General features: G+C 41.6%; 1 protein-coding gene across 2 annotated transcripts in view; it reads left to right on the plus strand.

The window, feature by feature from the left end:
* kita (KIT proto-oncogene, receptor tyrosine kinase a) overlaps positions 1–14,647 on the plus strand; it is a 37,805-nt gene that overhangs the window by 9,168 nt on the left and 13,990 nt on the right. Inside the window, exons 2-9 of one of the 2 annotated variants that reach the window (XM_074636114.1) lie at positions 1,029–1,283; positions 3,770–4,054; positions 4,140–4,279; positions 5,630–5,822; positions 6,796–6,982; positions 8,698–8,813; positions 9,076–9,190; positions 11,286–11,470. In XM_074636114.1, the coding sequence (XP_074492215.1) occupies positions 1,029–1,283; positions 3,770–4,054; positions 4,140–4,279; positions 5,630–5,822; positions 6,796–6,982; positions 8,698–8,813; positions 9,076–9,190; positions 11,286–11,470 (1,476 nt within the window). The remainder of the gene's footprint in view (positions 1–1,028; positions 1,284–3,769; positions 4,055–4,139; positions 4,280–5,629; positions 5,823–6,795; positions 6,983–8,697; positions 8,814–9,075; positions 9,191–11,285; positions 11,471–14,647) is intronic. The other variant, XM_074636115.1, reaches the window with a different exon arrangement.

A 14,647-nucleotide genomic window follows, 5' to 3' on the forward strand; every position in this document is an offset into this window, starting at 1 on the left:
CTCAAGATCTTGGTGTCTTAATGTGGTATTTTGGAGGGATTATTGATCATTTTTATCAATTCTCGAGTGGTACATTTCTTTTTAATTTAGCACCAAATCTGTGTAACAAATGGTATCAACCCAAAAAATGCTGCAATAACTTATAAGTCAAAATAGAACACGGAAATGTCATATCATCATGTTCTAAGCTCTGATACACTTTCACAATTTATTTTAATTAATTAATTAATTCATGTTTATTTCTGATTTATGACTAGAACAACTTGACACACAGTGCTGAGCTGCATCTCAAATTAATCTTCAGGTTCCCAGCTTTCAGATGATGTACACCACTTCTATGTGACATCTACTGTTGATCTGCTATCTACCCCTAAAGACCCCTTGGACCCTCCTAAAAAAGAGGGTGTAATAGTAAGGGGTTGAATCTTGTGCGACTGTAAGTGTTGACACACTTTGACTTCACAATGATTTCACTCCTGTAGCATTACTGAACTTTTCAAATAATAATAACAACTCCCGGTTTCCTCCCGGAGTCACAATTCTCCCGTATTTCTCCCGATTTATGGCAAATGTTCACACATATTTGTTTTCCTTTTTCGTTATCTCAACCTGTTTCTGGCACTGCTCAGCGTGCATGAGCCTTACTGTTTCCACCCGGACAAAAATACAGATACGCCTAATGTCGTTGGAAGAGATGCTCGCGACACAACATGGTTTGTGTAGCACTCGAAGTTGGGCTTTGCTTGATGCAGCGATAAGCCGCCGTGGCGCGGTGCAAGCCATTAGAAATATTAAAAAAGGGGGTTTAAAGCGCACAGAATACTTATTATTTAGTTTTTTTCATTCTTTAAAAGTCACCAGAATACAGGATATTCAAATTTATCTTCCTGAGTGAACATAGATATCAGTAATGTGGCGATGATCATGCATGATGTCTGGTTAAAATGGGATTACTTTGTGACACATAAATAACACAAATTTGCTTGTTTTTTGCCATGCCGTTGACTTCCCTCTCCATCCCTTTACAGGCAACACCAGGCCCACCGTCACCCCCGTCGGACCCCACCTTGTCGTCCCGCTCGCCACGCCCTTCGAGCTGCGTTGCCAGGGCGAGAAGGAGATGCAGTGGCAGCGGGAGGACCGGCTGAAGGTGCGGGGAGAGAAAAAGGTCGCCGGGATGTCCACGCTGCGCATCTCCAGGGCTCAGCCCGTCCACATGGGCCGCTACATCTGCCTGGAGGAGAGCACCAGGGAGAAAACTTCCATCTACGTCTTCGTGAAAGGTAGCTGGACGTATCTGTCAACGCTTGTTGAGTGTTTTACACGTGTTTGAGGTCATGTGGTGAGAGAAGTGAAATCAAAATGCAGAGTACTCGCTGCAGTGTGTGTGTAGGTGTGCTTGTTCGCAGAGAAAGGTGGTCGTAGCTTTGCCCCGGACAGGTACAGTAGAAAACTATTTATCTAAGTGCATGACTGAGTTTTACTGTATTTCCACCTCGATGTGACTCCACATCTCCTTTATGGCCCGCTGCCATCGCTGCAGGCTTGTATCATGTGCTGATCATTCACTCCACAATCCTCACAACAAGATGCAACTACTGTTCAGATGAGACACTCAGATGTATGAAGAGATATCAGAATTTGATTAATATGATTGGACATTTCACGCTTTTACAACTCTTTTCCTCTGTCGGGTAGAGATATCTTTCTGCCTGTTAAATTTGAAGATGGTCGTGGCTGAAGAGCAGCTGGTGTTTCTGTTTACAGTATTTAAACAAACCCACGTTGTTGTGATCTGCTGTCAGAAATGACCGCTGTTTTCTTTCTGCGGACGCATTCTGATGAATGATTGCGTTCAGTGCTCAGATGCATTACATTTCTCGTGACCGCTTCACAGTTGAACGCTCTTAATGTGAAGCAGCAGCAGGAAATGGTCCGTTTGCATTGCAGCAATGATACAGTGGCGAGAGACTGAACGTTTAACAGTGAGGCTGTTATTAGTGAGTGCATTTCCATCCACCTGATTGTAAATAAAATACAACAAAATGCACTTCTTGAATAAATCATGACATGTGAAGCATGAGACGTAAAGGGGCCCTGTGGAGTTTCACCTCTGGGGATCAATAAAGGCGTATCTTATCTTATCTTATCTTATCTTATCTTATGTTATCGTTACACTATGGGTATCCTTGAGGGCTAACAAACACTTTGAATGTTTTTCTTTTCTCATAAATCAGAGTATTTTAAATAGTAAATGGTAAATGGACTGCATTTATATAGCGTCTTTCTACCTTAACGGACAAAGAGCTTTATAATTTCAACAACTCATTCACACACCGATGGTGGCGGAGGCGCCATGCAATGCGCTAGCCTGACCATCAGGAACAACTTGGGATTCAGTGTCTCGCTCAAGGTCACTTTAACATGCAGATAGGAGGAGCCGGGGATCCAACCGCCAACATTCATTCTGTTGAATAATAACCATGAATCACGTGGCTGTGATTAAAAGACAAGCTGCTCTAGTTTACATTTATGTTTACTAGCTAACGGTCTCCTTCGTTACCGTCTTTGTTGGCACATTTTTTTTAAGTTTGACAAAAAATATCTCATTGAATTTAGGGAAGCGTGTAGAATTAGCAAGTTGTGCGTAAAGTTTACTTGTTATTTCACTGTGTAACTTATGCGCAAAACGTAGCTCAACCTCGTGAAATCGGTTTACATGTTCACCAGTGGATCAATGGAAAACTGGGAAATCATTGGCAGGAATGTCACGTCTTCTGTCCTCCACTGGGTCAGGCTGTTCTCACCCACTGTTCATAGCTATACCTACGAAAAGTAATGCACTGTAATTCGTTTATACCCCACAAAATCAATTTGTATGTTATCCACTTAATCATGAAACAGGAAGTATAAAGAGCGACAAACTCAGTGGATAGGTGGGTCTAAAAACAAACCACCATCTTTTCCTAAACCTAACCAAGTTGTTTCCTATGAAGATGGATTTTTATTTTGAAAGGACTGTACGCATGTAACGAGTGAAAATTGACGCGTGTTGCTGTACAGGAAAACCCATGAAAATTAGGAATAACTTCTATGAGGATACGTTGACTGGGTAGACAAAAAATCGCAGCAGACGAAAACATCAGATATGCGCAAACTGATGAAAAGATGAATATGTGAAACAAACACATTATTTGCATCATCTCTGATTAGAGAATTAGCACCACCAGCTATTTATCTTGATAAATTGACTCCTAATATTTGCAGAAAGGTGTCGAATGGAAATGTGCACATTTTCTTTTACAGATTTTCATGGAAATTCAGTCAAATTTTGCGCTAGTGTTTGATGGAAACCTGGCTTTGTGAGATAAAGCTGTGCTGGATTACATGCATGCATTTTTTTTCTGTGAAGGCAATTTGTAGGGGAATGGCGGACCTCACCAATAAATGCAGATCATGAATAGGAGCAAAATGGATTTTGATTTCATGAAAACACTTTCAAGTGTAAAGAAAAGAGTGTCAGTGCAAAAGAAAGTGTGTCAAATATGCTCGTCATCATCCGTCCTATTTACCAGCAAGCCAAACACACGATAGAACAAGTAATTCCTATTAATCATATGGCAAGAAGTCAAAGTTACAACATAGCGGTGGGACAATAGCGTATATTAGTGCAGCATTGTTGTATCATGGCACATCATCACAGACTAAAGTTTCAACAGCTCAGTGTGCGGCCCCGTTTTGCAGCTCTGACGCCTCCATTTTTTGGCAGATCCTGACAATCCCTTCAGAAAATCAATGGTGTTCAGCATTCTCACTCGTGTGGGAGACAGTGCTTCCATCTCCTGCCTGGCAACCGATCCAAGTCTGGACAACCTGCGCCTGGAAACGTGCTCCGGTAGAGCGCTGGCCTCTGGTCTCCAGTATACTGCGAGCCTGGAGCAAGGCATCGTCATCCACAACACACAAAAGGCCTACGAAGGTTGCTATGTGTGCTCGGGAAGACTCAGTGGAGACAGCGTCCGATCACATGACTACTCCCTGACAGTAAAACCAGGTAAAGTGGCGTAAATGTGCATGTGTGTGTGTTGTTGCTTCACAAGCAAAGGTTGAAAATTCAATCACATTTGATTTCCTTTCAGTCGCGGTTGCTCCTCCCGTGATCGAGATGCAGGCGACCAAACGAGTGATTCTCACCCGGGACGAGAGTCTCTCCCTCACCTGCAACACCACCAACGTCAACGGAGAAATCACACTAAAGTGGGTGACCCCGCCCGGCTCGGTGAGACACTTTTCTGCCTCTTCTTTGCTTTGTGCTGTTCTGTTGGTGGAAGATTCAACTACTGCACATTGAGTGTTGTCTTGTATTCATTAAATGGGCTTTGATCAGTTCAAACTGATGTTTGGCTTAAATGTGAGAGAAGAGTCAACCACTAAATACCAGCTGACCACCAGTGTTATTCTCTGAATCCATTGGAAAAACATCTGTATAAATCACCTTTTATGTGCATTTAGTTATCATTTTTATGACACATAATGATAACTAATTAAGGTCCCAGTTAAGCCGTCACAACCGATGGGATTTAAAGATGCAACGTGTAAAGAAATAGGGGGCAGCATTTCACCTCTACTGAAGCCAACTACTAACTAACAGCAGGGCAAGAATACGCAAAATTCAACCAAACTGCTGAAACTCTGAGAGCCGGTCATAACAGAGTGCTCCAGGGATGATGTAGTGTCAATATACGGCCATTACATGCATAGTGTCCTTTCAAAATAAACTTCCGTTTTCAGAGAATGTTAGGTTTAGGCAACACAACCACTTAGGGTTAGGAAACAGTCATGGTTGACGTTAACTTCACTGACTAGCAGGACTGACGATACTAACGACTGACCGGCGAAGCAGCCTCCCGGCGGCAGGTGAGGACGAGGCGAGGGTTTAATTTAATCCAGTTTAATCCTATAAACAAACTATTAAATGCACACCAACCATGGATGTATTATTGACAAGCCCTCGAGGCAGCTCTACTTCTTCTTCCTGGACTGAGGGCAGATCGGACAATATAGCCGTTGGTACAAGAGCTACAATAGGTATTACTCTCGAGGTACAAGTGGTATTTCAAGATAGGACGCGCCGGGGCTAGCTGGTTAGCTCATTTCAGTAGATATCTACACAGACGTCTTTGACATAACGTCAACGCTGTAACCTCTTCTGTTGATAATGTCTGTTGAATCTATTTAAACTAAAATTCTGGCCAGATTTTACACGTTGCACCTTTAAGCGTCCCACACAAGAAAACTTTAATATTTGTTTTGTGTATTATTTTAAATTTAGATTCAACTATTTCCAAAATTGATTTAATTTTACTGAGAGGTTTTGTTCCTGTGCACCTGGTATCAGTGGTTGTTTCTTCTTATGAACGAGAGTGAAAGGGGTCAAAGTTCACGCTGTCTAAGCTTCAGGATCTTGGCGTGGCGTGTGTAGCATGTGGACTACCGTGCGTACGCGTGTGTATGTGTGTGTGTGTGTGTACCAGCATGCAGGCGGTTGTGTGTCTGTCAGTATCTGTGTGCTTGGCAAGGATAGACATGCAGACAGGGTTAATCTCTAGAGATCTCTGGGCGTTGACAGGGTGCCGTCTGGTATCCACAGCAACCAACAAAGGTTGACACAGCTTCGCGTATCCTGACGGAGAACTTCACTCACGTGCGCAGCGCCACATTGCACACCGTGGCGGTCGGACCTCAGGACGTTGGGCGGTACCAGTGTGAAGCTAAGAATGAGAGAGGGGTCAGCTCGCAGTCAGTGTGGCTCGATGTTTATGGTGAGTACAAGAAGAGGTTTGCCTTTAGTTAAAGCTGAAAGCGTTACCTGTCAATCAATCGTTCTTAAATTTCTTGATATTTTATTTCTCTCCTCACAAAATTACCAACAGCAACAATCTTGAAATTTTAGGAAAGACACTTATTTGCTTTCTTGCAGCGTTAGTTCTTGCAGAGGTATTGATCTTCTCATCTAACCTCGTGAATAAGTACGATGGTGTATTGTAGGTAAAAAAAAGAAAACTTTTTTATCGTAAATTTTTGAAAAAATAATCTCGCAAATTTGTGAGTTTTTTTGTCGTAAATTTGCCGCTTTAATCTCAGAGAATATCCAAGTTTTTTTCTTGTAAATTTATGACTTTAATCCCGGAAATTCCGATTTTTTTCTCATTAATTTGCCACTTAAATCTCAGAAAATCATCATTAATATCTCTCCTTACAAATTTACCGACAGCAAGAATTCTTACATTTTAGGAAATACACTTTTTTGCCTTCTTGCAGAGTTAGGTGAGAAGATTGATACATACAGTATAAGAAAGGTATTGATCTTCTCGTCTTACTTCGTGAATAAGTATGATGGCGTATTAGGGCCATTGTAGGTAAAAAGAAAGAAATTTACAACTGTATAATCTTGCAAATTTGTGTTTCTTTTTTCTCGTAAATTTGCCACTTCAATCTCAGAAAAAGTTTTTTTCTCATAAATGTATGACTTTAATCTCAGAGTAATTATTATTCTTTACCTACAATAATCTTACTATGCTGTCGTAAATAAGCGTATATCCCAACAAGTCAAACTTTTGCTTTACATGTACACATGTGGATCGTTGTTTCTGCCCCGTCTCTTTGGACTGTGAAGTCTTCATAAGCTTGTTGGCACAACACACCACCAAAATCAGTTTGACTCCAATAAATATAGACAAAAATGTTACTTCTGCAAATCTGTGTAACAATATCTCATTTCCTTTTTTTTTTCAGAAAAAGGATTCATCAACGTAAAACCCACAATCAATGAAACCATCCATGTCCGTTCAGGCGAGAATTTGCCCCTAAACGTTGAGATGGAGGCTTATCCGAAGCCGCACACGTTCTCCTGGAGCTTCATGGGCCACCAGCTGAGGAACACCTCCGACCATGTCATCACCACACACAGCCACGAGTACAAGTGAGACAAAACACACTCTGGCTTCAAGTGCCTCAGTTTTTAGCACACAGGTGAAAATGTTCATTACCCTGGCTGAGAGGAATTTAACAGCTGTGGTTTGGCTGCAGGTCAGTGGAGCTGCTGATGCAACAGCTTGCTGACGCAACAGCACGCTGACAAATACAGCTGGAATCCTAAAAACGCCGCTGGGTTTCTAGTGAAACGGGAACCGTCAGGATATAAACAGCTCTCACAGGAAAAGAAACCATGAAATATCTGCAGTATTATGTCTGAGCTGCAGATAGAAGTGTTTCATAATGTTATCAGAGGCTGCGTGTTCAGTGTAATGCATTATATCTCACGCTTCATGTTTTTGTGAAGAATAGGACTTGACCTTTAAGCCTCTATTGGATGTGACCCCTCCCTTTAAACAAATGGTGCATGAGGGAACACATTAATCAATAAATCCATATCAAAATATTTATAAAGTAGCCTCGAGAATAACTGGAAACCGCAGAGACTTTTTCTTTTCTATTAATGATTTGCATGTGTGTGTAAAAGAGCAGAAAACAAACAAAAGACTGGTTATAATCTAAAATGCAAATATCGGTACATTTACAGTTCTTTCTAAGAAAGCGTTGAGCTTCAGGCGGTTCTCATACACCGTTCGGAGCTATACCTACAAAAAGTAATGCACTGTTATTCAAATATATCCCACAAAATCAATTTAATCCACATAATCGTGAACCAGGAAGTATAGAGAACGACAAGTGCGTATAGGGAGGAGGTTGTGGTGGGTCAAAAAACACCAGACTTTTGCCCAGAAGACTGCTGTTCTTGTCCCGTGTGAGTCGCATTAGTTCCGTACTGCCACTTCTGTATTTTAATCCAAACGTTGACTTATTTGTCACATAACTGCTGTACTTATGTAACGCCACTTCCACGATCTTTTCCTAAACCTAACCAAGTTGTTTCCTGTGAAGACGGAAGTTTATTTTGAAAAAGACTCTAAGCGCCACGTGTTGCTGGACATTCGTAGGAAAACGCACGAAAAATGAGGAATAACTTTTCGTAACATATCATACGAACAGCTGTATGAGGATACGTACTCAAGCTTCCTCATCTCCGTATTTTAATCCAAACGTTGACTTATTTGTCACGTAACTTTGTAATTTTAACATTTTTATGTAGACAAATATTTTTTTTTACAAATAATACATCCACGTGATCCATAATTATTGTAAATTAATCATTTTAAAAGCTTTGGCGGGTCCAAAATTAATATTTTGTTTATATCTAGCCAATAGTAAAATAACGCTGGTATCACGTGGTATCTTTGTGTCGTCAGTTAATGTGGAAAAAACGGATAACTGACCGAGATTGATGGTAAGAGTCTGGCAACGACTTGTTGTGAAGTAAATGCAATGGAACAGGGGAGGGAGAATGAGACATCTAGTGGTTGAATGTTATCAATAGCACCTTTAAGTAACACCGCTTCCGTGATCTTTTCCTAAACTAAGTTGTTTCCTGTGAGGACGGAAATTCATTTTGAAAAGACTGTATGCATGTAACATGCAGAAATTGACACGTGTTGCTGGACATTCATAGAAAACGCACGCTTTTCATAACATATCCAAACTGTTGGTTCGTTGTCACATTTTTAAGCTTTAAAAAAGCGTTTTTACTGATGATTCTTAAATACTTTAATGCTAAAGAGGTAATTGCTCTGTGTTCAGGTACAGCAGCAAGCTGAGGCTGGTGCGACTGAAAATGTCAGAGAGTGGAGTTTACACCTTTCAGGCCTCCAACGGTGACGCTTCAGTGAACCACACATTCACCATCTTTGTGATCAGTAAGTTAAATATGTCATTGATTTTCTTTTTAAAGGTTTTTTGTTCCCTTAAGCCACATAATGAATCACTGCACATTGCATTAATCTTCAGGAGTTGACATGTGGGGGAAAACGGTTTCATTGACCTTTTTATTTTCTTGGTGTGAAATGAGGTCAGCTCATGCTTTCTATCAGTCACACCTCACCTCACTAAAAAAAACTCTCTCCAGCTTGTCACCGATCTCTTAGCTGACATTTCCTGACATTAACTTGTGTTTGTTAGGTAAACCTGAGATTGTGTCTCATGAGGGCCCGGTGGACGGACAGGTGCGCTGTGTGGCGGAGGGCTTCCCTGCTCCGCAGATCACCTGGTACTACTGTGAGCAGCCCTACTCCAGGTGAGATGTTTAAAGGCCCTGAAAAGCCTTTTTTTTCTCTTCTTATTATCAGTGATTGACTTGAAAACACACTTTTTCCTCCAACGTTAAAACAGGTTTGGTTGCTTCACATGAGAGATTTCTGATTTTGTTTGTGCGTCTCTCGCTGGTTTTGCAGTGGGCGGGGCTAAATTTGGAAATGTGGTGTCATACGTCCCTGCACCAATCAGAATTCAGTGATGACAGTTGTCGGGTTACCTGCTTATGCCGCCATTGACGGTCAAATCTGGCGAATAAAAACATAAAATAAAATAAAAAAAAAACAAACATGATTCCTTTCAAACTTTCTTATGTTGTTTATTTAGTAATAAATATTTAATGTTATAGAGAAAAACGTACGTTTTTAGGGGCTTAAGTAATAACTTAAGAGTGAGATATGACATAAGTAGATATGATCCTGACTTTCAATCCTAAACTTTACCCGCATTTATGCATATTCATCCCTCAATTTATCAGTTATCATCAGACAGAATATGCTGGGATCTACAGCCAGAAAAAATCAAAAGCATCATGTGCTATCTAATAAAACGAAATACTATAAAACAATTTGATTATTGGATCTGTTTGCCAACAAATGTCATGATCTTTGCAAAGAGGCATGCATGTCTGTGAATCTTCATTGCAAGGCGTCCACCCACCATTTCACATCTGCACTTTATTTGTTTTTAATATTCAAACGCTTGCAAAACTCATATGAAGTGCACGTCGAGGGACGACACTAAAGACCTGTTGCGTAGAGTTAGGAATGATGATGGCGGTGGAATGTGGGATTGCTGCGGTACGTGGTGGAGGCTGACTTGTGATTGGTTGACGGCGCTAAAATGACCCTCATGTGACAGGGGGGATTGGAGAAAGTTGACTTGTGATTGGTAGAGACCCTGGGCAGTCTGCCTGGATACAACTGGAGCGGAGCACCTGGTTGCCACAGCAACACCAATCCCAAGCAGCCCAGGCAGTGCATCATACATAATTATCCAAACTTCATCCAGTAATTCTTTAATTATACTCAAATCCACTTAATGCTCATTACATACAGGCACACAAATGAACGGAAAGAGAGTGAGCTTGTGACCAGAGAGCACCGAGATTACAGCTGGGAATTATATTTCACCTGTATTTCATGAGCTGAAACTGAAAAGTCTTATTAAAAAAAAATTCAATTTGTGTCTATGTACACAAATCAATACATTAAAGGAACTATATGTAACTTTTAGAAAGTCATTGTTATTAATGACACCGGTGGCCGTTAACTGAACTGTAGTCAGCATCCTGTTGCTCGTGTTCGCACTCCGTAGGCGCGAGCAATCATCCTGGGAATCGGCCAAAACAGTGACGTGACATTACATTACAATCATATATCACCGCTAATGTCCAATCTCCATGATACTAACTAGCTCGCCATTTGCAAATTACTCCATCAGCTAACATTACGAAGCAAAACCGTCCCGAGGCCTTCACATAGAAATCAGTCCACAGGTTGTTATAGACAACCGAGAAAATCGGGGAAGGTCTCAGTTTTTAAGTTACATTACAGTCTGTTCACACAATGGCAATACAAAGTGATTAATACATGTAAATTATTACATATAGTACCTTTAAATTACGTGACTACATTTTCAAAATAAAACAGGAAACAATGAAAGAGTGGCACAAAATAAAAAAACATAAGCTACGGGGCTGAAAAGAACGTGACAGTAAACCAAAGAAAACTTGCAATGGAGAGTTGCTGGAAAGCGATGAGGTAGACACGAGGTAGAACAAAGACGATCTGGCAGGGCAACAGGAAAACAAGGCTAATGGTAAAATCAGTGGCATTTGAGTAGTTGAGGAAGTGAGGAACATCAAGGAGGGGCAGGAACTGAAACGACAGATGTTCAAAATAAAACAGAAAACAATGAAAGAATGACATGAAAATGAAAAACCTAGAATATGACAGTAAAGTTGTGGTAAAAGTGTTTTCAAGACTTCAGGAATGTGCGTCTCGCAGAGAGAGCGAGATAATCGCCGAATAGCTCGGTGATCCCTTTGTCAACAACGTGTAATCTTCTGCCTTCAGGTGCTCCCAGCAGGTGAACGCCACCCAGGAGGAGCACAATGTCATCACCGTCACGCTGTTCAGCCCCATGTTCGGGAAGACGGAGGTGGAGAGTCGGGTGAACGTGAGCCGGGGGCGGTTCAGCACTCTGGAGTGTGTGGCCACGGTGGAGGGAGAGCAGGCCTACACGCTGTTTTCTATCAGCGGTGAGTTTGATGTATAAGATGCACGTTAACAAAGCACGATGCAGTCACGTGGTAATTGAAGGGGGGCGCCTGTCAGTCTCGTGGTTTGTTGCTGATTTGATGTAATCCCCTGCATGTCCTCACCTTCAGATTGAAGGACACATGAAAATCTCCTCTTTTCAGGTTGCAAATCTTCGTCGGAGTACGTTAAAAAGCCAGCGACTCCCCTAGTTTATCTTAGCAGCTCTATAAACCCCACATGGGACTTAATCCTCGCCAAAATATTTACTACCCGCATGATTTTGGCGAGGATTAACCCGTGAATGTGGTCTCACAGCTGGAGGTTGGTCGTCTATAATCTGTGAGGTAAACATAAGCAAGGAGCGACACCTCGGACACGATAAGATGTTGTCACTAACAGATAGGAATTAGCTTTAGTCCATTGTTTACTTTATGACTACAAAATCCGCTCTGTTATAACGGCCATCCCCATCTGCTGTGCAATGCCCCTCAAAGTGGCGTGACTGCAGGAACGTACAGCGAAGAGACCCAGGGTTTATGGCGGGGGCTACAGCGGGTATGTGGGCGAGCATTATGAGGGAGGGAGAGTGATGGTGGCCAGGCAGGACAGGCCTTTGGGAGAGTGTGCCCAGGATTTTTTTTTTTATTGCGCTTTGCAGAGTAACAGCAGACCAGGCGGAGGCGCTGAGAGTGTGGAGCGCAGTAGGAGTCCTGGCGGTGGCGGCGGCGGGCGTTCTGGGGCTGTGGGAGGCTCGGGAGGTGTCATAGTGAGCTGCAGCAGAGAACACACCGAGCTTTAGAAACCACTGACAGGTTTACAGGGGATTAGTTCCTGCAGACTCTGCATTCTCAGATTTGAAGTGGAGAGAAAGCTTCTTATCTTTAAAGAGCTTATTACACCCCACTGTACAGAGGAGCAAAACAATAAGGCATCACAAACAGCCAAAGGAACAGAACACAGATTACATGTAATTACTCGCAGCTGTAAAAGCAACAGAAATACCGTTAAATACCGTATTATCATCGAAACGGAGTTCAAGCAGTTCAACGAAATAAAAGTGCAAAATTAGAAAAAAAAAAAAAGCAGAGAACTCTGCAGTATGTTTACATATGTAAGTGGATTAGTTGGCTGTGATTTGACCAAACCGAGCTTCACTGTGACTTAGCCCTCTCTGGCTTACCTTAATGCCCCTTTGCAATGTCATTTAGAGTTGAACCATTGAAAGAGTCACTGACTATTCACTAAATATTCCAGTTTTCACCCTTATTCCAAAAAAGACAATATTCCTACCAAGCTGTTTACATGGCTTATGAAAATAAACATTACACTAGTTTACATGCAACCGTGCATAAAGTTGAAGTAGGCAGGTTGGAGCAAATTATGATTTTAAAAAAAGTTATTTTTATAAAACGGTCACTATATCTGAAAAAAATCATGTGTCCTCCGGTGCTCCTAACGGCATCTGCAAGATTTCACAGACTGGAGGAAAACAAGCAGTCATAGCTGATCTGAGGTCTGACGTTTCTGAGCAGCTGTCAATCCCTCGCAAACTAGGCAGCGCTGATCAAATATCAATCAATATTCTGTTACTGTAATGCCTATTTCTCTCCTCAGAATCGTCTTGTAGTGTTCTGTTTAGCTGTAAAATGAGAAAGTTTTGTGACTCTGCAGCCAAGTTGAGATCATGTTGAGGAAATACCAAGCAGTCCGCCCACCAGCCGGAGTATAATTTGAATCAATGCAGAGGTCAAACGGGCCGCCGCTACAACTGTAGAGCACCCATATACTGACATTTATGTTAAATGCATTCAAACGGCCCCGATGGAGCTGACCATGGATGGATAAAGAGAACAAAGCTGACGGGAGAGCTAGAGACCACCTTGGAGAAGTTAGAGGAAGTAGACACGTTGGGACTACGTCCGGTTTTCAAAATAAGGTGTTAACAAAGGGAACTGTAAATACAAAATACATACATGGAAATAAGATTGATTGGATTATATTCACCAGAAGTATAAAACATTACATGTCCTTTATAAATTAAAAAGAAAATACCACTAATTTATGAGGGAAATGTCTTTATTCTTTATATTATTGGGTTGGACTGATATATTTGACTTCAGAACATCTCTGACATACATGCTGAAAATTAAACCTTTTTTACTGTATTAATTTAGATATTTTCCAAAGTAAAAGTCCCTAGAAGTGTATGATTCAACTTTTTACCATGGTCTAGTGTTAAAAAAGTTAACAAAAATCGCAATAAATATTAATATTGAATCGCAATACTTATAGAATCACAATACTTAAAAATCGCAATACATATAGAATAAGCACCAAAGTATCGTGATAGTATTGAATCGGGAGGAAAGTGTTTTGTCCCAGTCGTAAAATATGGTGTGCAAAAGACACACAGAAAGGCATACTTAATGCACGCTAATTCAAGTCAAGTCAAGTCAATTTTATTTGTATAGCCCAAAATCACAAATTTGCCTCGGGGTGGGGGTGGGGGGGGGGGGGGGGGGCTTTACAATCTGTACAGGATACGACACCCTCTGTCCTTTACAGTACTACCCTCTCATCGGTAAGGAAAAACTTAACCAAAAAAAAAAAAAAAAAACTTTTAACAGGGAAGAAAATGTTAGAAACCTCGGGAAGAGCAACAGAGGAGGGATCCCCCTTGCAGGACGGACCGACGTGCAATAGATGTCGTGTGTACAGACTAACAACATCATGAAAATACAAGATAGACAATCCATATGATAAAAATGTAATGTGAACATATGTGAGAAGGGGGATCCGGGAGGATGTCAAGCAGCTTCCAGTTGTCGCCAAACAGATAGAGCCAGAGTAACACGACCTCCTCGCCACGCCAGATAGATAGAGCCTTAGCAACACAACCTCCTCTCTGTGCCAGATAGATAGAGCCAGAGCAACACGACCACATCTCCACACCAACCAGATAAAGCCTTAGCAACACAACCTCCTCTCTGTGCCAGATAGATAGAGCCAGAGCAACACGACCACATCTCCACACCAACCAGATAAAGCCTTAGCAACACAACCTCCTCTCCACGCCAGATAGATAGAGCCTTAGCAACACAACCTCCTCTCCACGCCAGATAGATAGAGCCTTAGCAACACAACCTCCTCTCCACGCCAGATAGATAGAGCCTTAG

This window comes from Sebastes fasciatus, chromosome 5, assembly GCF_043250625.1.
Source record: "Sebastes fasciatus isolate fSebFas1 chromosome 5, fSebFas1.pri, whole genome shotgun sequence".
Taxonomy (NCBI): Eukaryota; Metazoa; Chordata; class Actinopteri; order Perciformes; family Sebastidae; genus Sebastes; species Sebastes fasciatus.